This window comes from Taudactylus pleione, unplaced genomic scaffold, assembly GCF_031769625.1.
Source record: "Taudactylus pleione unplaced genomic scaffold, aTauple2 ptg000259l, whole genome shotgun sequence".
NCBI lineage: Eukaryota > Metazoa > Chordata > Amphibia > Anura > Myobatrachidae > Taudactylus > Taudactylus pleione.
In genome coordinates, this window is record NW_028284661.1 from 1602783 (window position 1) to 1629700 (window position 26918).

A 26918-nucleotide genomic window follows, 5' to 3' on the forward strand; every position below is an offset into this window, starting at 1 on the left:
ACAATATAAAGCAATACATTATAACCGTTGCAAGTTACAATGTACATTTTTCCTTTAGAACATGCAGCCTTTTCTATGACACGGAATCTCACTAGTTACAGAAACTAAGGGGAAAGGGTTGGACTCTGATTTTGGCAAAGTTCCTTATAGTTTCTTTATAAAAAGAACATAGTGTGCAGCCAACTCAGACTACAGATTGAGAGCAGAAAAGGAAGCTGTAAAAACAAAAGGTAAGTCTTATTATTAGTGTCCAGTTGAAATGACTGTTTAATCATACCTACATATATGTGTTGATGTTTGCTTTTTGTTGTTTATTTGAAGATATTTGCCCTACAAAACACACATTGAGAGTTTGGTAAAATAATGTGTATTGTCATTGTTGTTTTAGTTGTGTTGCAGCAGCCTATGTAATCTATTATTTTACTACTTATTCAACTCACATACTGTATGCTTCCATGTAAACATAAATGTCCTTCAGTAAATATTTTGTAAATTCTCATCGCATGCTCAAAGCTATCAGTAACTACACAAAATACTGCATTTAACAATGAGGAATTTGCTAAATAATAATTTAATTTTGATTTAATTCTAGTGCACATAAGATGGTAATTTATATAATTTATATAATATTGCTAGTGTGTGTATATTGGTAATAACAAAGATATTACATGTGGGCCAGTAATCATATTTGAACTTATGTAGCTAATACTGAATTAACCAATTTTCCAGATACTGTAATAAACTAGTTAACCATTCAATAACAGATGAAAGGTTGGTAATGAGAAGTCGACACTCACTATGTGCACAGTGAGTGTCTCGACCTTACAATTCTGGCACCAGGATCCTGACACGGGTTTAATGTTATAAATTTAAATATGATAGCAATCAGCAATTTAAATATATAACATCGGTACTGGGTGAAATGCTGTAAAGAGCATTAAAATCATTTTGGGATCCCAGCGCCGACATTGTGAGGTTGACATCTTCCCTAAATGACTGCATGTCCAGAATAGTATCTGCATTAATTATTGTGTGACATCCATGCTGATACCTGTATAAATCTATCTAGGCCATGCTTAAGAAACTAATATGTTAATTTGAATATATGAATACATTTATGAATCTGATAGATACACAGAATTAAAGATTTAGAAAATTAAAATATTATTAAATATATGAAGACTAACATTGTGAATCTATAAAACCATTATTTTAAGAGTAGTTTTTACATATTCACTGATCACTTTTATATTTCACTATTCCACATGCTAATTTTGTGGGAAGGGAAAATGGAAAAAAATAGATATGTTTTATCAGTGTGCACCATTATAAAATTATTTTTCTTGTTGTATATTTTGAATCTGCAAAAGAAAAGGGAAAATAAATATAACTATAAGTGTCTTATAATTATAGGTAAGGTCTGTATGAGAAATTAAACTTCAAACTCCAGGTTCAATGTCCATCACAGTAGCTAATAATGGAAAATACTTTTAAAGAAAGATTCTAGTACTGTAAGCCATGTGACCCTTTACCATAGAAAATCTGAAGCCTGACTATGTACAATAAGTCAGCACCCCCATTTAGGAAGATCTGCAAACCAAAGGATAGCCATAACCCATACCAGTGCCGTAACTAGGTTTTTTAGTGCCCAGGGCCAAAAAGAGCATCAGTGCCCCCCCCCTCTTTTTTCAAATGACATAAGGTGTGTGGGGGACAAAAGGGGTGTGGCCTCAATGGGAAAGGGGCATGACAAATCTGATTTGTCCTGTACTATGATGAAGGGGTACAGATTCCTTTGTACCACTGTTATCCAGGTGTCAGAAAAATATACTTTGAATTCAATGGCTGCAGTGATAATACACAATAATTATGCAGTATAACTCACCAGCTGAAGATGTAGCAGAGTGCTGGTAAAGCTGCATCTGCAGCAGGATTTGTCCATCAGAGCAGCTGTGCACAAGCCTGGGGCTGGCAGTGTAGATCACCAACTGAAAGTACAGGTTGAGTCTCCCATATCCAAATATTCCGAAATACAGAATATTCCGAAATACAGAATTATTTTGCGACGGCTGAGATAATGAAACCTTTGATTTTTGATGGTTCAATGTACACAGACTTTGTCTAAGGCACAAATTATTAAAAATATTTTATAAAATTACCTGCAGGCTGAGTGTATAAGGTGTATATAACACATACATGCATTATGTGTGTATATTGGGGCACCATTCCCAAGATATTTCATTATGATATGCAAATATTCCAAAATATGGAATATTCCATTATCCAAAATACCCCTGGTCCCAAGCTTTTTGGATATGGGAGACTCAACCTGTATAGAAAAAGTGCTGTTTGTAGCATATACTGTATGTATGTACCCTGCTAGGTTTTAGGGTTCCCAGGGGGACTTAGGGTTAGGCACCCCCCCTCCTGGGAGGGATAGGTTTAGGCTAGGGGAAGGGGGTTTAGGGTTAGGCACCCTGGGGGGGAAGTTAGGGTTAGGCACCCCGCCGGGAGACTTAGGTTTAGGCTGCGGGGATGGGGGGGTTAAGTTTAGGCACTTAGAGGGGGGTTAGGGTTAGGCACTAGGGGGGAGGTTAGGGTTAGGGGGAGAATAGGGTTAGTTATACATACCTTTTCAGCTGTTGGGATCTTTACCCCTGCCGGTGGTATTGCATACTAATTCCTTTCCTAGACCAAGTGGTAACAGTACACTAACTATTTACAAAGATACAGAGGGGCACTAAAGTACTGTAGGAACAGAGCTAGAGAATTATATCCAGCATACATAAGTCAAATATCACAATAAAAATTTATATGATGTCAAAACAGAGAATCTATCAAAGTACCTCACTAAACATTTCCTGATTGCTTGACTGGCTCTCGTGTCCTTTATTTATCACCAAACTGCACTAGTAATTGGGTTGTGTGTGTTTTTCAGTGTGTTAGTAGTACAGTTGACGGTGGACTATGTTAGTTTAAGATAAAATATATATAATGATTTTGGAAAGATTTATAAATGGTGTGCAACCAAACTTTTTAGTTGGAAGAAAAACAGATGGGGTTCGAGTGCTTATCAGCGCTGGTTACATTCTTTGTCGTAATTATTGTTTGTACTTATCCATGTGATTGCCTGCTTCCCTTTCACCTATTGAAATAAAAAACAAAAACAAAGTGATAGACATTTAAACCATATGTGTGGATCTGTGGACTATGTGTAAGACATTACAGCATGTACAGCAGATGTACAGATGTCAGTTCTGGAAGCAAGTATTTCTTCCCCTATTATATTCCTCTTTTCCTCCCATCTCTTACCCATTCTTGACCATATTCCTCCTATCTCCCCCTATTCCTTCTTTCTCGTCCTATTTTTCACTCTGTCCCTCCCACCCCCCTCTCTTTCTTCCCCTAATTCCCCTATCTCTCCCTATTCTTGACCATATAACTCCTGTCTTCCCAAATTCATCCCCCTATGTCTCCAGTCTCCCCTTATTCTTCCCCCTATTCCTCAGGTCTCCCTCTACTAATCCTATCTCCTCTTTATTCTCCCGTCTACCCCTATTCTGGCCCCTAATTTCCCTGTCTCCCCTTATTACTCCCTTTATTCCTGTCATCTCACCTTTTTCCTCTCATCTCCTCTTTTCTTGTCCCTATTCCTTTCATCTCCCCATTTTTGTCCCTATATTCCTCCCCCCCATTCCTCCCATTTCCCCATATTTCTCATGTCTACCCATATGCTTGCCCTTATTTCTCCCATCTCTCTCTCTACTTCTCCCTCTATTCCTCCCCTCTCCCCCTATTCCTCCCATTTCTGACTGTTCCACTCCTATTATTTCCCATATTCCTCCCATTTCCCCCTATTCCTCCCATCTCCCCTATTATTTCCACTATTCCTCCTGTCTCCCATTTTATAGTCCCTATTCATCCTATCTCCCCCTATTCATCAATTTACTCTTATTTCTTATTGTATTTCTCCCATCTCCTCCTATATTTCCCCCTATTCTCACCCTATTAATCCCATCTGCCCCTATTCATCTAGTCTCTCTCTATTATTCCTCCTATTCCTCACATATCACCTTATTCTTCACCCATTTCTTTAATCTTCCCTATACTTGTCCTAATTTCTCCCATCTCCTCCTATACCTCCCTTATAACCCATTCCTCCAGTCTCCAACTATTTTTCTCTCTATTCCTCCCCTCTCACCCTATTCCTTCCATCCCCCTGTTCCACTCCCTTTTATTTCCCATATTCCCCCTATTCCTCCTGTCTTTCTCTGTTCTTACCCCTATTCCTCTCCCCTCTCCCATTACTAGTTTTTGTGTATTTTTCTTACAAAGTTCTCCCTATTCTTCCTCTATTCTTTCCATATTCCCTATGCCTGCCCCTATTCCACCGATCTCCCCAATTCCTCTCTCATTCCCCATTCTTCCTGTCTCCAATTTTTCTTCCTTCTAATCTCTTTTCACCCTCTATTCCTTCAGTCTCCCACTATTCTTCCCCCTATTCCTCCGGTTTTTCCATATTTTTACCTCTATTCTTCCCTATCTCTCATGACTAGTGTTTCATTATTTTCTCTTCCCTCTGTCTTTTGTCCATCTATTTAGATCTCACTTGTGTTTCCTTGTGGCTATTTAGTGTAGTGAGCATGCATGCCACCATACGGGGCATGTCACCACATTTGTCTGCATCATTCATTGCTGTTTTTGTTCTTGGCAGGATGGATTAAAGGGGCCAGAAAGGAGGTGAGGAGGAATGTGAGTTTGGCCTGTTATGCTTAGACAGGATGAAAGATAATTGTGCAGTGTGTGGGAGCAAACGTGTTTCACAGTGCCAGTCAACTTTTTAAGGCAGCCAAAAAGTGCCTGTCGTCGTGAAACACATAGCAGATTTTTTGTGAGACTTTTTGCTATGATATCATACTTTATTCTTTGGATTTTATTCTATTTTTTTACTATCTGGTACTGTAATTTTATTGTTTAATATTTCTTTTATAACTGTTTCAATGCAATGTATCCGGTTTAGCAAGAAAAGCATATATTGTGATATTGGTACCCTTATCTCCATGACAATTTGCTATTTAAAAAAAAAAGCCAGGTATAATGATTCCCATTCATGGGAACCAGGGGTATTACCACAAATACTGTAGAATTACTGTGTCATAGACACTATCTCTAGTGAATTTTAAAATGCATTTTATAAGTGTTCCTATACACGCTGGAGAGTATTTTTCCACACTCATGCAGTTATTTGTTTATAGATTTATATTCATATTAACTTTACCATGTACAGTATGAGAAAAATTGTAACACCATGGACACATGGGCAGGTAATTACTGTACAATTCAAAAACTAATATAAGTGTATTTGAAAAGTCACAGAGCGAAAAAGGAGAAGTTTCAAGCAGCAGTACACAAGAAGAATCACTCCTATAATCAGATATGCCGACATTCTGGCTGCCCCTTCTGGGAAGGGGGCAGACAGATCGGCAAAATCGGGGGGTGTGGCCGGGTATTGTGGGCATAGTGGGGGGGTGGCTACGCCCCCCTCTACACAATGCCAATAATCCTGCATTGTGGAGCAGGGGGCAGGGCCAAAATTATGCGATTCGGCATGAGTCACGTCACAGGCCCCCCCCCCACTTCCTGGGTATTCTCACTCATCGCAGGTTGGGACATTAGGAGTCGGCAGCTTGCCGGAGACTTGCCTGCCTTCCCAGGAGGCCGGGAGCGGCACCCGATTTTCGGGAGGCTCCCGACCAAATCGGGAGGGTAGGCAAGTATGCCTATAATCCTGTTATTATTGAGTTACATATTATGTTATTATATTCCAAACACTTAATTAATGCTAATGTCTACTTTTTTCTTTGACTTTCATCATACAGTTTTATGGAGTTTTGTTACTGTATACATAAACCAGAAAGCACAACCCATTTTACTTTTGTCTTTTAATTACAGGGAGCACTGACTAACCATGGCCACAATTACTCCAGTGCTGCATGACTCAAATCTTTACAGATATAAAGGATATTGCTTTTTAAAGGAACTGACCACAACAGAGTTCATAGACTCATTGCAGGATTTTAAAATAAGAGATGATGATGTATTCATAATTAACTTTCCAAAATCAGGTGAGTTTAATTACTTACACAACATAATATTAATATTTAAGGCTAATACTTGAATATCATGCAAGATGTACTGAAATATACCCTACACTCTGTAAACAAATGTATAAATATTGGTCTCAGATGCTGTAATAAATGGGGTAACCAGCCCATATAAATAAAAACTACAACTGAAGAACGCAAATGTTACACTCTCTATAAACAACAATTTCTGTTATGTTTTTTCCCTAGTATTATTATTGTCACTGTTGTATTTGTGTAGTTACTTTGCAGTGAATATACTGATTAAACCTTCCACTTAATTAATTAATTAATTAATGTGCAAGATAAGTGCAACACACATATATTTATTTTTTAAATAATAGTTATATGGTTTTCCAGGAAATTATTTATATGTCACTTTTACATGCATGTTCTAGGTCTGAAATTGCAGAAGGGTAATTTCCCATAAAAACATATGTGCAGCCATTCTCACGGCTAACGTGCACTGCAAATGACACTTGCAAAACAATTAAAATTAATTTTTTTTACATGACATTCACCTTGTTTTGTGCGCACCCACCAGAGAGTGTGAAATGGCAGGGAAAATCTATATTTGTAATGTAAAAATGTCGGAACTTGCTTCTGAACCCTTTGGACCTCCCCCTAATGACAAATTTAGACAATTGGAAGTTTTCAATTAGCTTAACTGAACCAATAATTACATTTCATCATTGTGGTTAAAAATGGCCTCAAAAAAGCAATTTTTATTCCGTTAGTTTAGGCACCCCAAATTTAATTAAAGTAATTTTTTAAATGAAAAACAATTGCTTTTGATAATTTTTTCACATTTTTGGGGGTCCAGAATGGTCTCCCCACTTTTTCATTTACTTTTTTCAGGTTACAGGTTGTAGAAAAATTGCACACACTTGTAGCAATTACCATGAATAGGCATTTCTATTTGGATCTCACATTTCTCGCTTTTGCAAACTCACACCTATTTGGATGAATTCCCATGAGTGAGAGTGCCCTGGAGACACGGGAAGTGCAGGGAGATAACAACACAGAGGAGGGCACTGCTCATGAGAACTTAAAGACAAAGTGTCATGGTAGAACTGGGAAGCAAACTAAGGGGAAATGAGGCAGTTGAGTAGAGAGATGATAGCTAAGAAGGTGAGGAGTACTGACAGACTTTGAAAAATAGGGGCATAATCAGGGAACATTTCACGCAATTCAGGCAGGTAGATAGAGTAATATGGTGGGGGATTGAGTTCCAGAAGAGGAAATCAGGACAGGAGGAATCTTGGATATGGGAGTAGGAGAAAGTAATCAATGCAGAGGCAAGGCAACAGTCACAGGAAGAGCAGAGGGAGTGAAGGGGATATTTGATTGATGTGAGGTCAAAGTTATGGGAATGAGATTAGAGATTAACTGCTTTAAATGGTATAGTGAGTAGCCTAACCTGTATTCTCTAAGGAAAGATGAGCCAGTGATGGAGTTGAAGGACTGGAGAGGTTGAATCAAAGTGACAGTATAGGAAGTTAAGATGTACTGCAGTACCCACCTCTGATGGGAGGCTATTACACTTATCCACTACCCTTTCTGTGAAGTATTTTGTCCAAAATATTTAAGTATAATTTTAGAAAACTATAGGGGACTACCAGACAGGGGTACCCCCTGACATCTACCAGACAGGGGAACTAGGAGGGAGCCAATGCATTGACCCGGGAATCCTTAGTTGCAGGCTTTCAAACATCCCAGTAGGCCAGCACTTTTTTGGGATGTTTTTAATTTTTTTTAACCCAGAACATTGGCATGATGATTTGTGGTAAGTTGGGTTCAAATATGGCAGGTTTATGACAATTTTACAGCAATTTGCTTTTGATCAACTTGACAGCTTGCACATTGACTAAAATCACGCTGCCATAAAGTTGTGATTTGGTCAAATTGCTACTTAACAAATGTCCTACCTAGTAGTAAATAGAGAGGAAGAGATTATTTGTAACACTTGCAGCACTACTTTCTCTGAGAAAGAATGTGAGAAAGCCTGTCCGATTGGTCAGCCCACATTGATACAGTGAAGGTCTCCCAGCCTGTCATTTGCAGATGTTTGTCATGCATATTTTTATGTTTATTCTTTATGGTTTATAAACAGCAAAAAGAGGTTGCTTTAGCTAATTGACAAAATTAGTGAATCAAGGATTGGAGAGTCTTTATTAAATAAAATATATTTATTTTACGGTGTTGGTGTTTTTTATTTACAGTCTCCATTTAATACTAAAGTTCCTAGCAGACACTGGATGCCGAGGCATGCTGCTGCTTGTGTTTATATGCTTACACCTGGGGGTAAATTTACTAAGATGGTAGTTCTATTAAGAAGTGATGTTACCCATAGCAACCAATCAGATTCCAGGTAGTATCTTCTAGATGGTGCTAGATAAATGAGAAGTAGAATTTGATTGGTTGCTATGGGCAACATCACTTCTTAATAGAACTCCCATCTTAGTAAATTTACCCCCTGTAGTTAAATAAGCAATAATATATACAAGCTATTTATAACTACCAGGGCTGGCTGGGGCCAGAAGTGTTACATACAAAAATGATAATTTCAAAAAGTGAACTCTTTATTGCCCCAACACCCACCAGGCATATTATATAGAGAAGATATCAATTTCTTTACCTTTCATTGTTTTTTTTTTTTTTGGGGGGGGGTGTTTGGCTGAGCAGTCTGGGGCTAAGCCAGCACAGATTAGGAGAGTTGGTGTTGGACCTTGCTTTATGAGTCAATTATCCACAATAGATAAGCCTCCTGACAGTCTTATCTGCATTATCTTCACCCTCTATGTATACCACAGTTGTGTGTACCAGTGCTGGCCTTGTGCCAGCCATGCTCCCCGAACATGTGATGTCATGATGTCACACAAAGTGGCCTGGCCACCAGCACCAGGAACAATATAGCTGGGTAACTCTACAAGCTGCAATGTGCATGCAAGGACTCTCTGTAGGGTGCTGTTGTAATCACTCTGCAAGCCAAATGTATGTGCCATGAGGCAGCAACAGTACCGTTCCAAGGGCCCCTATTAGGGCCTCTTGTGTACACACCCTCATCACCTCCCAGTCCTCAAAATCCCCAGCGTTTCTTCACTGCCTCTCCTCCTCACTCTCTGCCCTTGACTTTGCTACCAACTTTACATCTAAAATTGATTCCATATGTCAGGACATCATATTCCACCAGTCCCCCAGCTTTACACCTCCTCCTTTGCTTGATCACGCATCCCCATCCATTTACCGACTCTGACATCCTTCTACCCTGTATCTGGAGAGAAAGTAATGGCCCTCATTTGGTCCCCCCCCTTCCACTTCCCTCCTTGACCCTATCACTTCACGTCTCCTCTGCTACCTCTCTCCTTGTTCCTGTTCCCATCTTGCCCACCTCCTCAATCTCTCCCTTGCATCTGGCACTGTCCCTTCTGCATTCAAACATGCCAGTGTCTCCCCCATTTTTAAAAAACCTACCCTTGATCCTAACACTCTCACCAACTACTGTCCCATCTCTCTCCTCCCTTTTGCCTCCAAGCTCCTTAAGCGTATTGTTTACAACCACCTTACCACTTTTCTTTCCTACCACTGCCTCCTTGACCATTTTCAGTCTGGCTTCCATTCGCTCCACTCCACTGAAACCTCTCTCACAAATGTCAGCAATGACCTCCTTACTGCTAAATCCAAGGGCCACTACTCTCTGCTCATTCTTCTTGACCTCTCTGCTGCCTTCGATACTGTGGACCACCCTCTCCTACTGCAAATCCTTCACTCCCTTGGTCTATGTGACACTGCCCTCTCCTGGCTGTCCTCCTACTTCTCTGACCGATCTTTCTCTGTCTTCTCTCATGGCCCCTCTTCCCCACCACAGCCTCTAACCATAGGTGTTCCCCAAGGTTCTGTTCTTGACCCTCTACTGTTCTTCTCTATACATCCTCTCTATGTGAACTCATCAGCTCTTTTGACTTTCATTATCATCTCTATGTTGACGATACTCAGATCTACCTTTCCTCCACTGATCTCTCCCCTTCTCTACTCACTCGTATAACCAACATTCTCTCTGCTATCTCTTCCAGGATGTCCCAGCAATTTCTTAAACTTAAATGTCTAAGACTGAGATGATCATTTTCCCACCCTCCAACATAACCTCACTTCCCACTATTTCTTTATCAGTCAATGGCACAACTATCTCCTCTAGCCACAAAGTGTGCTGTCTTGCAGTTATCCTGGATTCCTCCCTCTCCTTCAAACCACGTACCCAGAACCTCCTGCAGTCCTGTCGTTTCCATCTCAAAAATATTTCCAAGATTAGACCCTTCTCACCCGGGATGCTACTAAAACACTCATACACTCACTGGTCATCTCTATATTGGACTACCATAACTTCCTCTTATCTGGCCTCCCCAACTCTTAACTCTCTCCTCTCCAGTCTGTCCTTAAGTCTGTTGCCCAGCTCAGCTTCCTCAACAAACACTCTACATCTGCCTCCCCTCTCCTACAAGCCCTTCACTGGATCCGCTTCCATTTTAGAACCCAATTCAAGGTTCTCACACTTGCTTACAAAGCCCTCATCCATTCCTCTCCCATTTACATCTCTGACCTCATCTCCATTCACTCTCCTGTCCGCCCACTTCATTCAACAAATGCACGCCGCCTCTCTTGCCAACTGATTACTTCCTCCCACTCCCGCCTCCAAGAATTTGTTCATGCTACTCCCCACCTTTGGAACTCTCTCCCTCTCCCCATCAGACACTCCACCTCTCTACAATCCTTCAAACTGGCTCTTAAGACCCACTACTTCATCAAAGCATTCCAGCTCTCATCCTAACTTGCTGCTACGTGCTCCTTCCTCCCTGTCTACCCCATCTGTGTCACACCTGTTTGTCTGTCCCTCCCCTTTAGAATGTAAGCTCTTACGAGCAGGGCCCCCTACCATCTTGTGCTTCTCCTTACTTTACTTTCATCTACTTCTTACTCCCCACTCAGGCAGCCAACACTTGGTTGCGTATGCTCTGCTGCATATCTGGGTGTTATGGTCGCTAATGTAGCAATGTATATTATCCTTGTCCTTGTTCTAGATTGTAATGTACTGTAATCTGCTGGTCAACCTATTTGTTTATGTACTTTGTAAGGTGCTGCGGAACACTTGTTGCACCATATAAATAATGGATAATAATAATAATTCTTACCCTGCAGTTGTCTGTACCTTCCATTTACCATTCTGCTTTTCCAAGCCTAGTATGTGAAAGATTCAAGTGTTATACCTAATTTTAGTTTACAACACTCAATACTCATTGAATCAATTTAAAGTCATTACAAAATGTATGAAAACATTTGTCTTTAGTAAGGTGATCAAGGACATTCCAAGTATCTTGTATTCTAAACACGTTTTCACAACATTGACTAAGTGATAAAATAGACAGCACACAAAGCCCAATTTTAAATGTAACAAGAGCCATAAAGTCAAACAATAGCATACCATAGATTACTGTAAAGAAGCTCAAGACTTAGTATATGATATAGCATACAAATGTAGCAGTACAGTAATTGACATTAATCTCACCACATTCCTTATTTTCAACTATATACTGTATAATGGAGTGTCCATTTAAAGTTTTCCTGAGCATTCTATTGTGCTGAGATATCTGGATGACCATATATAGGCAAGTCATCTCAGTAAATTATTTATTTTGTTAAAAAATGGACATTATACTAGTACAATGTAAATTTCTTATTAAAATATAAAGTATGTTTTAACCTTTTAATTTGTTTCCATTATATTAAAGGAACCATTTGGATGCAGCAAATTTTATGCTTAATCTGTAGTGAAGGACACCGAAATGGCACAGAACAAATTCAAACTTCTGTGAGAGCACCATGGTTTGATATTCCTATAGACAAATATCCTGTTAAGCATGATCACGAGAGTCGGCCATCACCACGTCTATTTACATCCTACTTATCATATTTATTTGTTCCACAAGGACTAAGAAATAAGAAAGCAAAAGTAAGAATAACAAACGTGACCATGTGAGAGGATTTGTTCCTAAAAGTAGATCTAGTGCAATTATAATGGCTGTATTTAATGTGTTAGAAGTTGCTCAAAGCACCATAATAATGATTTATGTTATGTTTTCATTAAAATGGAAGAGAGAGATCACACAAATAATTGCTCTTTTACATTATACTGTGATTTGATTTTTTTTTACCTAATTTTGACCATGTACTCAAACCAGCCAGTAAGAATGGAAAAGTATACTAATTAATAATTTATTTATTAATTACTAAGGTCATCTATGTGATGAGGAATCCAAAGGATGTCATGATATCCTCATACCATTTTGAAGCCATTTTAGTTAATGTTGAGAAGTCACCAGATTTTGCCCACTTCTTTGAGAAGTTTTTAGCTGGAGATGGTAAGTACTGTATTTCCTCTGTATTTGCACTTCAGACATGGTTATTACTAGAACAATTGTTTACATGTCTACAGCTTCATGGCAACTTTGACTTCTCCAGCTCTTATCTATTTTAATATAAGAACCAAAATATCAATGTTAGGAACAGGAAAATGTATCCCTTTTCCAGAGGCTGCTATTTGGTATTGGTGTGATGTGCATCGCAAAAATGTTGTACCTGAGTGTTAGCTGTAAAAGCATAAGAGCTCCTGAAGGTAAGCCTTCAAAAGGTATGTGTGTGTGTGTGTGTGTGTGTGTGTGTGTGTGTGTATGTGTGTGTGTGTGTGTGTGTGTTCTTGTACCCTATTGTGGTCCATTTTTTAAAAAAAAAACCAAAAATCACATCATACTGTATAGTCATATAACAAATACAGAATCAAACATTTATCAGTCATTTCCATTCCACAGTTTTTCCTGGCAGTTGGTTTGATCATGTTCGAGGATGGTACACTCATAAGGATGATTTCAATATCCTTTTCATAAAATATGAAGATATGATCATGGTAAACTTAATTGTATTTTTTATATTTGTTAAGAATTTTGACTTCTATATATTCTAATTGTGGTAAAGTACAAATACAGTATTAAAATCAGTGCTATTAACAAATATACCGGAATAGGGTTGGGTATTCATAATAATTGTCTGAATTCTTTCAAAAAAATACTATGTAATACTGTATTGTGCGTGTGAGGTTGTCAGGGATAGTTAGGGTCCTAAAATATCCTAGATGGATAACATAAGAACACATTTGTAAAAAAGTTATTGTATGATGGAGGAAAGAAAGGATAAAGAAAAGAAAATGTATTTTAATTTTCATTGATTTCTAAAAATCAAACTTGCAGCATGAAACAAATTTTTAGAGTCACTTATAACAGAATGAATGTTATATACCTAAAAACAATGTCAGTGTAACAAACAATACATGGGCTCAACATGCCGGTCACTGAATACCCAGTGGATCAATAAAATACACATAATAAAGAAGGGTTTTGAATATCAGTCTCTATCATATAATTTTAAGGTTGTATACCAATGCATTATTACATTGGTGATGTTTAGAGGTACACAAAATGTTTCTATCATTAAGGTGGGTACACACCTAGCAGATATATCTGCAGATCGGCAGCTGCCACTGCATGTGTACGGGAGATCGGCTGATCGCCCGTACACACTTGCCAATGGACCTAATATATTCTACCTATTAGACCTAGAGGGGCCCCATAGCAACATTTTCACAGGCCCCTTTAGGTCCCCAGTCCTCCCTTCAGTTCGCGGCCCCCCTTCCACACTCTCCTCACTCCCCTCTCCTCGACTTACCTGCTCCGTGGTCACTCTGCGCAGGGCAGGCACACCTCCTCTCCTGGTCGCTCCATCTCTACTCTCTGACTGATGCTGGGAGGAGGTGTCCACGCCATAGCAGCCACGCCCCCTGCACCTACGGTAGTTACGCCACTGGCCGACACGACATGTATGTGAACGACATCGTTCACAGACATATCGTTGGTACACACTGACAATTGATCAGCTAAAATATCTGACAGTGTGAACCCAGCTTTAGACTAGGTGTGCACCGGCCACTTTTCGTGTTTTGTGTTTTGGTTTTGGATCTGGATCTTTCTTCGTGTTTTGAATCTGGATTGGTTTTTCCAAAACCACCCTTCCGGGTTTTGTGTTTTGGATCTGTATTTTTTGGGAAAAAAGCATAAAAACAGCTAAAATCACAGAATTTGTTTTTTTTGTTCCTATGCTATTATTAACCTCAATATCATTAATTTCCAAACATTTCCAGTCTATTCTGAACACCTCACACCTCACAATGTTGGTTTTAGACCAAAAGGTTGCACTGAGGTAGCTTGGATGACTATGCTAAGCGACACAAGTGGGCGGCACAAACACGTGGCCAATCTAGGAGTGGCACTGCAGTGGCAGACAGGATGGCAATTTGAAAAACTAGGCCAAAGAGTACATAATGCCAAGAAAAAAAGATGTGTGAGATGGAATTGTCCTTGGGCTCTCCCACCCACCCTTATGTTGTATAAACAGGACATGCACACTTTAACAAACCAATCATTTCAGCGCCAGGGTCTGCCACACGACTGTGGCTGAAATGATTGGTTCCTTTGGGCCCCCACAATTAAATTGTCCCTGCACAAACTTGCTCTACAGAGGCAAGATGTCGTCCTCATCCTCCTCATCCACCAATTCCTCACCATCTTCAGTGTTGTGTACATCCTCATCCTCACAGAGTATTAATTCGTCCCTGCTGGAATCCACCCAGAAGAATTAATAATTCATTTTGATGAACATCATTTTATCCACATTTTGTAGAAGCAACCTCCTACACCTTTAGCTGACAAGGTTCCCGGCTGCACTAAAAACTCTTTCGGAGTACACACTGGAGGGGGGCAACTTAGGTAAAATAGAGCCAGTTTGTACAGGGGCCTCCAAATTGCCTCTTTTTCCTGCCAATACAGGTACAGACTATCTGACATGCCTACTTGGATGCTGTCACCGATGTAATCCTCCACCATTCTTTCAATGATGACAGCATCATATGCAGTGACAGTAGAGATGTCAGAAATTGTTGGCAGGTCCTTCAGTCCAGACCAGATGTTCAAACTTGGTCCTGCCTGCACTGCGTCACTGCCAGTGGGTTGGTTAGAATATCTAAGCTGTTTCCTGGCAGCCCCAGTTGTGGGAGAAAATGAAGAAGAAGCTGTTGCTGTGTCACGTTCCGCTTCAGCTGAGATTGTTTTCACCAGCAGGTCTTTGCACCTCTGCAGACTTGTGTCAGCCTTAAAGAGAGACACCACGTAGGCTTTAAACCTAGGATCAAGCACGGTGGCCAAAATGTAGTGGTCTGATTTCAACAGATTGACCACTCTCGAATCCTGGGAAAGCGAATGAAGGGCTTCATCCACAAGTCCCACATACTGAGCAGAATCGCTCCATATTAGCTCCTCCTTCACAATCTCCAGCTGGTTCTGCAAAAGCCTGATGAGGGGAATGACCTGACTCAAGCTGGCAGTGTGTGAACTGACTTCACGTGTGGCAAGTTCGAAGGGTTGGAGAACCTTGCACAACACAGAAATCATTCTTCACTGCTCTTGAGTCAGGTACATACCCCCTCCTTTGCCTATGTCATAGGTGGATGTATAGGCTTGAATGGCCTTTTCCTGCCCCTCCATCCTCTAAAGCATATAGAGACTTGAGTTCCACTGCGTTACAACCTCTTGCTTCACGTGATGGCAGGGCAGGTTCAAGAGTGTTTGCTGTTGCTCCAGTCTTCAGCACGCAGTCGCTGAAAGGCGTAAGTGGCCCAAAATTTTTTGGGCTACCCAAAGCGTCTCCTGCATGGCCCTGTCTTTTAAAAAAAAATTATGCTCCATAAAATTTATTGTGTGAGCAAAAGATGGGATGTGCTGGAATTTGCCCAGATGTAATGCCCGCACAATATTGGTGGCATTTTCAGATATCACAAATCCCCAGGAGAGTCTAAGTGGGGTAAGCCATTGGGCGATGATTTCCCTCAGTTTCTCCAAGAGGTTGTCGGCAGTGTGCCTCTTACTTAAACCAGTGATACACAGTGTAGCCTGCCTTGGAATGAGCTGGTGTTTCTGAGATGCTGCTACTGGTGACGCTGCTGTTGTTACTGCATAAGGCGATACATCTACCCAGTGGGCTGTAAAAGTCATATAGTCCTTAGTCTGCCCTGTTCCACTTGTCCACATGTCCATGGTTAAGTGGACATTGGGTACAACCACATTTTTTAGGACACTGAGAACACTTTTTCTGACGTCTCTGTACATTCTCGGTATCACCTGCCTAGTGAGGTGTAATCTAGACGGATTTGGTACTGTTGACACACTACCTCCATCAATTGTCTAAATCCCACTGCACTAATGGCAGATACTAGATGCACATCTAACACCAACATAGCTGTCAAGACCTCAGTTAGCCACTTTGTATCAGTATGACTGCTGTTGTACTTCATCCTCCTCGCTAAGGACTGTTGTAGTGTCAGTTGCATAGGAAACAAAGTAGTGGTGTTCCAGCTTCCTCTCTGAGATGATAAATGACTCCGAGCAGCAACAGCAGCAGAATCCTCTGGAGGAATCTCGGATAGGAGAGGAGTCAGTCATGCCAGTGACATGGCCTGCAGGACTACTTCTGATCCTGAATGAGGAGGAAATTGACGAGGAGGGAGTTGACGGTGTGGTTTGCAGGTGCTTGAATACAATAGGAAAAAGGGATATAGGTGTCCCTGGACTGCTTACGGTCTTAACCACAGTTTCTGAACTTGACAGTATTTTTTTATGAACATGCTGCAGGTGACGTATAAGGGATATTCCTAGGTGGTTAGCGTCCTTACATCTACTTATTACACCTTTACATATGCAACATATGGCAAGACAGTTGTTGTCTGGATTTGGATAGAAATATTTCCAGACCAAAGAGGTGGAATGTTTGGTCTACTGCCCAGGCATGACTGTGATGGACTTTTTCATCCCCCTGCCACTCCATGTCGTAAATGGCATATTGGCAAGTTTACGTTTCTCCTCAGATGATTTAAATTTATTTTTTAAGGTCATTTTACTGAACTTTGGCTTTTTGGATTTTACATGCCCTCTACTATGACAATTGGCATCGGCCTTGGCAGACAACGTTGATGGCATATCATCATCTATGTCATGACTAGTGGCAGCAGCTTCAGCACTAGGTGGAAGTGGTTCTTGATCTTTCCCTATTTTATCCTCCAAATTTTTGTCCTCCATATTTTTTATGGAGTGAATCACCCCTGTATAAAATATTTTTTTTTCGGGGCAGCAGCCTTTGACAGACAGCAGCACAGTAGTGACAGCACCCTTGCACAGCTACACCAATGACAGTGACAGGTTGTTGTTTTTTCTGCGCAGCTACGCAGATAACAGTGACAGTGACAGCTACACCGATGACAGTAACAGTGACAGCTACGCCAATGACAGTGACAGTTGGTTTTTTTTTCTGCTTAGCTTCACCGATGACAGTGACAGCTACGCCAGTGACAGTGACAGTGACAGCTATGCTGATGACAGTGACAGCCACGCTAATCACAGTGACAGTTACGCCAATAACATTGACAGGTGTTTTTTATTTCTGCACAGCTATGCTGATGACAGTGACAACTGTGCCGATGATATTGGCAGGTGTTTTTGTTTTTCTGCGAAGCTACGCCGATGACAGTGACAGCTACACCAATGACAGTGACAGCTATGCCGATGACAGTGACAGGTACGTCAATGACAGTGACAGGTGTTTTTTGATTCTGCACAGGTACACTGATGACAGTGAACATGACAGTTATGCTGACGACAGTGACAGCAACAGCTATGCCAATGACAGTGACAGCTACGCCAATGACAGCGACAGCTAAGTTGATGACAGTGACAGCTACAGCTGCACCAATGACAGTGACAGCTACGCGATGACAGTGACAGATGTTTTTTTTCTCTGTGCAGCTACGCCGATGACAGTGACAGTGACAGTTACGCCAATGACAGCGACAGCTAAGCTGATGACAGTGGCAGCTACAGCTTTGCCGATGACAGTGACAGCTACACCAATGACAGTGACAGCTACGCCAGTGACAGTGACAGTGACAGCTATGCTGATGACAGTGACAGCCACGCTAATCACAGTGACAGTTACGCCAATAACATTGACAGGTGTTTTTTATTTCTGCACAGCTATGCTGATGACAGTGACAACTGTGCCGATGATATTGGCAGGTGTTTTTGTTTTTCTGCGAAGCTACGCCGATGACAGTGACAGCTACACCAATGACAGTGACAGCTATGCCGATGACAGTGACAGGTACGTCAATGACAGTGACAGGTGTTTTTTGTTTCTGCACAGCTACACTGATGACAGTGAACATGACAGTTATGCTGACGACAGTGACAGCAACAGCTATGCCAATGACAGTGACAGCTACGCCAATGACAGCGACAGCTAAGTTGATGACAGTGACAGCTACAGCTGCACCAATGACAGTGACAGCTACGCGATGACAGTGACAGATGTTTTTTTTCTCTGTGCAGCTACGCCGATGACAGTGACAGTGACAGTTACGCCAATGACAGCGACAGCTAAGCTGATGACAGTGGCAGCTACAGCTTTGCCGATGACAGTGACAGCTACACCAATGACAGTGACAGCTATGCCGATGACAGTGACAGCGACAGCTATGTCAATGATAGTGACAGCTATGCCGATGACAGTGACAGGTTCGCCGATGACAGTGACAGGTGTTTTTTTTTTCTGCACAGCTACACTGATGACAGTGAGCGTGACAGTTATGCTGATGACAGTGACAGCAACAGCTACGCCAATGACAGCGACAGCTAAGCTGATGACAGTGACAGCTACAGCTACGCCAATGACAGTGACAGCTACGCCAATGACAGTGACAGCTACGCGATGACAGTGACAGATGTTTTCTTTCTCTGTGCAGCTATGCCGATGACAGTGACAGTGACAGCTACGCCAATGATAGCGACAGCTAGGCTGATGACAGTGACAGCTACAGCTACGCCAATGACAGTGACAGCTACGCCAATGACAGTGACAGCTACGCGATGACAGTGACAGATGTGTTTTTTCTCTGTGCCGCTAGGCCGATGACAGTGACAGTGATAGCTACGCCAATGACAGTGACAGCTATGCGATGACAGTGACAGATGTTTTTTTTCTCTGTGCAGCTATGCCGATGACAGTGACTGTGACAGCTACGCCAATGACAGCGATAGCTAAGGTGATGACAGCTACAGCTACGCCAATGACAGTGACAGCTACGCCAATGACAGCGATAGCTAAGCTGATGACAGTGACAGCTACAGCTACGCCAATGACAGTGACAGCTACACCAATGACAGTGACAGCTACGCGATGACAGTGACAGGTTTTTTTTTTCTCTGTGCAGCTACGGCGATGACAGTGACAGTGACAGCTACGCCAATGACAATGACAGTGACAGCTATGCCGATGACAGTGACAGGTGTATTTCATATATATTTGACTCCTTGACAGACAGCAGCACAGGACCCCTGTGCAGCTACGCCGATGACAGTGACAGGTGTGTTATGTTTTGTTTTTTTCGGGGCAGCAGCCCTTGACAGCAGCACAGCACTGGACAACAGTAGCCAGCCCCTATGGTCAGCATCGGCAGCAACCAACAAATCCCAGCTCCCTTTCTGTGCACACTCCACAGCCGGAATGAAATATGGCAGCAATCGCAGGACCTTTTATAGAATCCAAAACCTGCGAGAATCCGACAGCGGGATGATGATGTTTTGCCTCAATTTCAGATCCGACCCAGGCGGGAAACCCCGAGACGGGCTTGGATCCGTACTCAGATCGGAGGGGTTCGGGGGGGTCCGGATTTTGGAAATCCAAACCCACTCATCCCTTTAGACACATAATGAAATCAGTGTCCTATGGATCTCTAGCCCCAGGCATCACAGTAAGACTGATAACATGCTGGAAAACACATTTGCATGATAACTGCAAATCAGAGATTATCTGAATTTAGATAAATCCAGATTATTTCTGACACAGATTTCCAAATAGACAAATTGTCTTCTGCAGTGGTTAGGAATTTGAATTATGTGCTAATATTAAAACCAACAATGTTCTGTAGTATGTAATTGCTAAGGATCAAGATGTGTTAGGTTGGTGGCGCACCCTAATATCAGTATATTCATAACATGTATTAGAAAAAGACAGAAGACTATTTGTGTCATACAAACATTCCAAAGGACAGAATATGTAACTATGACATCAGTTTATGGTATTGCATGTTATTATATGTTTTACAAAATTCTATTTGATTCAAAATAATAAACTTGTGTAACGTGTAATCATTAAAGTGAAAAAAGTAAATAGTGTAATTGTTAGAGCAAAAAAAATATTAAGAAAGCATATGTGGTTTATACTTTTTTTGTCAGTTTAAACTTATTCATAAATTGTAATATGTAACTTTAAAAAAAAAGATCTTGTTATTGGTTATTTGCTTTAAAATAGATGTAAGACCATGTGGACATCTAGGTTAATTATTGAGAAGACATGAAAAAAGTGAAAGGTCTTTTGACAAGTTACAATTTAGCAGTAATCTTGACTACAACTAAAAATTAGATGGGTACATAATTAGAAAGTATTAAAACCATACAACCTAAACACAGATTTTAAACTTAAATGTTTTTTTTTAATGAGTAAAGATTATATTTGCTACACATAATTAAGGGTCATAATTGATTTATTCGTTGCAAATTAATTTTTCAAATATAATTCCATATATTAATTATATTAATGACACATCAAATAATTGCAAATGTCAATTTATTTAGTATATGTGCTACAAAGACCTTCTTTAGTGGAGAATTTCATAGTCTTACTTTTTCTATTGTGCTGGTGGAACTGTCCTTACAGTCATAAGGGGATGCCACCTTGTACTGTATTTTATACAGGCTGGTTATGAAACCTTAACAAATAACTTCTTTACTTGACTAATAGAGGTCAAACCAATTAGGTGTGAATTGCGAGGTGAGAGTTGCTATTTTCCATTTGAATTTGCATAGCGATTTAATTTTGCAATCCAATAAGCAATTTGCACTGAATCAGTCAGACTGAATCCGCATCTTTCCATTTGCACCTCCCTCAGGGTGACAGGTGGAAAGGAAAATCTTTATTTTATGGTTACAATGTTGGGACACTGTGCTAAACCCCTTTAACCCCCCCCCCCATGAAAAGGCAATTGGAAGATTCCAATTAGCTTAATTACTCCAATAAATACATGCCATATTTTTGAATAAGAAAAATCTTCCAAATACCAAAAAAATCTACTTTTTTGTTAGTTTAGGCACCCCAAATTTATTTACAATATTTTTTTTAACGGAAAAATAATTCTATTTTTTTCAATTTTTCAAGGTGCCCTTAAAGTACCCCCAAATCAACACCTTTTTTTCAAACTTTTTTTTGCATTTCTCATTTCATTTGTTTGAGATTAAATGAAAAAAGTGTGTTATTTTATAATTTTCTTGCATTTAAAAAAAAAAACAGAAATCAGCTACTTGATACCATTTAAAAACCTGCAGTACCTTCCTAATGCCCATAAACAGCCTTCTATACTGTCCTGCTGATGAAATTATCCATTTTGGGAGGGTCAAGGATCGTCTCCCCACTTTTTCATGCACTTCTCTCAAATCTCATTTGACAGGCAATTCACACCCCTCCGCTGCGAGTAGTGCAAATATGTATTTTTATTTGGATTCAAGAAACAAACTCGCTACTTGCAAATTCACACCTATTTGGATTGGACCCTTAGTATATTTCCATGTGACTACTTAATTTACTGCACTATGCGATGCAATTGAGATCTTATACTATGTGGTCTATTGAAATTACATAATCACTAACCAATGGATATGGCCATTAAGTACAGTTTGTCAATATACTTACATATAGCATATGTAGACAAAAATGGTCCAAATACATATTAATATAAACAATTATTTAAGTCCATAGGTCTAAGCCAAGGTTAATGTCTGTATGGCAACACTTTAATCTCCTCAACAATTTAGAAAACCAATTGTAAAGCCAGTAGCACTTGTTCCAGATGTTATTGCTTTAAACTCAAAAAGGCTGAGAATTAGCCCGGAACACATATTTGTAAATTACTATTCGCAGCAGCCATAACTGTTTAAATTAAATATTAAATAGCGACTAATGTCTAATTTAATTTGTGTATATATTTTATATTTTCCAGGATCTAAGGTCTGTTGTCAAACAAATCTGTACATTTTTAGGGAAAAAGTTAGATGATGAGACTTTGGATATTGTGGTAAAGCGAGCAACATTCAACAACATGCAAATGGATCACCTTGCAAATAAAGAAAATGAACCAGCAGAGTTTCTTAATATGAAACTTGGGAAATTTATGCGTAAAGGTAAAACATTTTACTGACAATTATAGATGCACAAAATATGGCATAACTCTGTTGAACTGTTGGTTAATTTTTTTACTTAATTTTTGCAATAGCTATTGTCAATTCTCCTCACTAGCTATGGCCAGCGAATTAGTTCTTTATTGGTCACCCTCAGAGTCTTGTTTGCTAAAGGCTATATATGTTCATGTGAAAGAAAGAGACATGGACACGAACGTGTATATGTAACCACAAGCATCTCCATATCTCTCTGCGTTTATTCAACAGACAGTCTCCATTATAAGGTACCATGCAACACATCTGGTATTCATTATCTGCAGTGAGACTATAGTGCTGCTTAACCTTTGGAATCGCATACCTTACCATATATGTACATATGCTTTTCTGTGCACTTATAACAGGGTCTGTACAATGAATTAACTCCATCCTGTCCTGTGCACCCACCCTTCATGCATACATGGCATACAAAATGGATTCTTATTCCAAAATGGCTTCTACACTATATAGCATGTCAAATATTTAGTACTTACATTTCCCAGGTTTAATTGTTTTTTGGTTGCATACATATTGTGTAGTGCTTTACAGATCACATTTGGCCATTCACATCAGTCTCTGCTCCAGTGGAGCTTAAAATCTAAATTCCCTAACACATGTACACAATTGGGTTCATTATTTTTTTTTGTTGAGTGCCAATTAATCTACCAATATATTTTTGAATTGTGGGAGAACACTGGATTACCTGGAGAAAAATAATACAAGCATGAACAGAAAAAACAAACCATACAGTAAGCACCATGGTGAGAATCAAACCCACTACCTCAGCACAGTACTTAATATACTGTAGTTGTGTGTCTTATAAATAGATTTTATCATGATAAAACACAATATCACAATATTAGTGACCAAAGATCATATCTCATAAATACCATTTATAAGATACACAACTGTTTTAAGTTATTATATATTTGAGATATTTATCATACTATCTTTTAATACAGTGTTTCCTAACTCCAGTTCTCAAGGAGCCCTATAATTGCATGTTTTATAAATTTCCTCAGTATCACAATTTAAATAATTGTCCCCACCTGAGACTATTTTTGAAAAATATTAGCCATTAATAAATACACCTGTGCACCAACTAGGAAATTTGTAAAATGTCCACTGTTAGGGGTCCCGAAAAACTGCAGTTTTGAAACACTGTTTTTAATATTTCATAACTTAGGACAATAAAGACTCCAAAAGTTTTAATTAAATACAGGTTGAGTCTCCCATATCCAAATATTCCGAAATACGGAATTTTTTTGGCATGATTGAGATAATGAAACCTTTGAATTTTAATGGTTCAATGTACACAAACTTTGTCTAGGGCACAAATTATTAAAAATATTGTATAAAATTACCTGCAGGTTGTGTGTATAAGGTGTATATAACACATAAATGCGTTCTGTGTGTATATTTGTGTCCTATTCCCAAGATATCTAATTATAGTATGCAATTATTCCAAAATACTGAATATTCCGTTATCCAAAATACCCCTGGTCCCAAGCATTTTGGACATGGGAGACTCAACCTGTACTTATAAAGTTTATTGTTTGAAAAGTGGTTTATTTAAGAAAGAGAGAGCTTCCTTTTCCTTTTTTCCCTATTTCACAGCATCTGGCAGGTTCAAAGAGGTCTGTCGCAGTCCTGTGATACTGTCCTCACTTTTACTAAAGGTGGATTTTTTAATTTTTTGGTGTAGCCTATACTGTGCCAAATTTCTGGTTGGGAATATTGTGAGATATTTAGTGAATTAGAGCTTGGCACTTGTGGAGGAAGCTGTATGTCAAAGAACAAATAGTAACATTGCATATTTTTGTTGCATATGGTTGTATATTGATATATGGTTATTATCCATTTGTTTAAATGTATGAATGTCTCTTCAGGTACAATTGGAGACTGGAAAAATATATTTACTGTGGCACAGAGTGAAGCAGTTGACAAAATATTTCAGGAGAAGATGGGAGATTTATCCATAAAATTTACCTGGGACATTGCTGAAGAAAAATGAATATCCCATTACAAATATCTGATGCAACATGTATTTTACTACTCTATATCATGATAGCAAAATACAGTAAGCTGAAGTTTATTCATGATTGTACAGAAAAAAAAGAAATGACACATTACTTGAAGACTATTGACTACTGTACTTATGATTTGTCTATCAATGAAATGTATTTAAAAAATAAAAATGTAAAAAAAACAATTGCCATTTTCCATGAGTTACTTCTCACAAAACAAATAGTAACATCAATTTTCTAAAAAGTTAACTACAATGTAACATTACAATTGTTTCCATTACCTAAAAAAAAGAAATTCAGTTGAGAGTGCCATATGTGATGAGTATACAGCCATAAACCCTTAATTTTAACTTTTAAAATCGGAGGCTCCATTTTGAACCCAACAAGATCTTCTAAGAGAAGAAGAGAATGATTGTTGCTAAATCATTTATTGATTATCTGGTGTTGTATTGCACATTATAAGCAGAGGAGTAATCCAGGTGTGCAGAGCATTTAATATTAGTAACAGCAGAAGGTACTGGGATTGTGGGCATGATTCAGACCCGCCCGCTAGGCTGCATTCGCATGCTGCTGGGTGATTTTCGCTATCTGTGCATGCGTAAAAGACACAGTGCACATGCGCTAACCAGTCACTGTGATCAGGAAAGCGATCACAAATTGAACCTAGATGGCTCGCTTGAATGAGTGACAGGACGAGCCGTTTGTTGGTGGTAACAGGGGAAGGTCAATGAAACTGGGGGTGTGGTGGTGCAAGCGCAGGCATGACTGAGCATCAAAATGTTGTTTCTGGGGCGTGCATAATTAAGAAGTTGCATCAAAGTACACTTCAGCTGGTTGTGTTACACACTGCAGTGATCGCAGTGCTTTCGGTAGGGTATGACCAACCGCAAGTGCTGCATATGGATTCGATGGTTCTTGATATTACCAATTGTTGCATACACTTCCAGGAGATGACGTGTGTTACTAAGGGAAAGTGGGCAGCTTATGACTGGCTGGTGGGCACCTTACATACAGCACGCGATTGCACACTAAGACATAGTGGGCGTACTAATGATCGTAGGTTTTGCAGACTTTAGCAGCTGATGGCTCAGTGCGAACTGATAAAACAGGAATATTTGGACGTACATATTCATTCAGCAACTCACAAATATATGCATGCTTATGATACTTTAGTTTCCTGCACTGCAATTAGAGTATATAGAAATGATTTAGAATATACAGTCAGGTCCATAAATATTAGGACATTGACAGAATTTTCATATTTTGGCCTCTATTCACCACCACAATGGCTTTGACATGAAACAAACAAGATGTGATTTAACTGCAGACTTTCAGATTTAATTTGAGGGTAATTATATCCAAATCAGGTGAACGGTGTAGGAATTACAACGGTTTCTATATGTGCCTCCCATTTTTTAAGGGGCCAAAAGTAATGGGACAAACTAAACAATCCTAAATCTAACTTTCACATTTTAATACTTTGTTGCAAATCCTTTGCAGGCAATTACAGCCTGAAGTCTGGAATGCATAGACATCACCAGACGCTGGGTTTCATCCCGGGTGATGCTCTGCCAGGCCGCTACTGCAAATGTCTTCTGTTCCTGCTTGTTCATGTGGCATTTTCCCTTCAGTTTTGACTTCATCAAGTGAAATGCATGCTCAATCGGATTCAGGTCAGGGGATTGACTTGGCCATTGCATAACATTCCACTTTTTAGCCTTAAAAAACTCTTTGGTTGCTTTTGCAGTATGCTTTGGGTCATTGTCCATCTGCACTGTGAAGCGCCGTCCAATGATTTCTGAAGCATTTGACTGAATATGAGCATATAATATTGCCCGAAACATTTCAGAATTCATTCTGCTGCTTTTGTCAGCAGTCACATCATCAATAAATACAAGGTATCCAGTTCCATTGGCAGCCAAACATGCCCACGCCATGACACTACCACCACCATGCTTCAATGATGAGGTGGTATGTTTTGGATCATGAGCAGTTCCTTTCCTTCTGCATACTCTTCTCTTCTCATCACTCTGGTACAAGTTGATCTTTGTCTCATCTGTCCATAGGATGTTGTTCCAGAACTGTAATGGCTTATTTAGATGTTGTTTTGCAAACTCTATTCTGGTCTTCCTGTTTTTGTAGCTCACCAATGGTTTGCATCTTGTGGTGAACCCTCTATATTCACTCTTGTGAAGTCTTCTCTTGATTGTTGACTTTGACACATATACATCTACCTCCTGGAGAGTGCTCTTGATTTGGTCAACTGTTGTGAAGGGGTT

The 26918-nt window shown here is 39.7% G+C and overlaps 1 protein-coding gene across 1 annotated transcript; it reads left to right on the forward strand.

Annotated features, from left to right (window-relative positions):
- The first annotated feature begins 209 nt into the window (after positions 1–209).
- LOC148514750 (amine sulfotransferase-like) lies at positions 210–24626 on the forward strand. The gene is made up of 7 exons (XM_088481002.1): positions 210–230; positions 5957–6125; positions 11927–12147; positions 12430–12556; positions 13004–13098; positions 22399–22579; positions 24502–24626. The coding sequence occupies exons 2-7, from the start codon at positions 5969–5971 to the stop codon at positions 24624–24626; spliced, it is 906 nt and encodes a 301-aa protein (XP_088337128.1). The 5' UTR covers positions 210–230; positions 5957–5968.
- Positions 24627–26918: the final 2292 nt, after the last annotated feature.

Bases quoted from the DNA above. Each gene is read 5' to 3' on its own strand.
- LOC148514750 (XM_088481002.1), top strand. From the start codon at position 5,969: ATGGCCACAATTACTCCAGTGCTGCATGACTCAAATCTTTACAGATAT. The intron at 6,126-11,926 runs GTGAGTTTAATT...ATTATATTAAAG, and splicing joins AATTAACTTTCCAAAATCAG to GAACCATTTGGATGCAGCAA. The intron at 22,580-24,501 runs GTAAAACATTTT...ATGTCTCTTCAG, and splicing joins TGGGAAATTTATGCGTAAAG to GTACAATTGGAGACTGGAAA.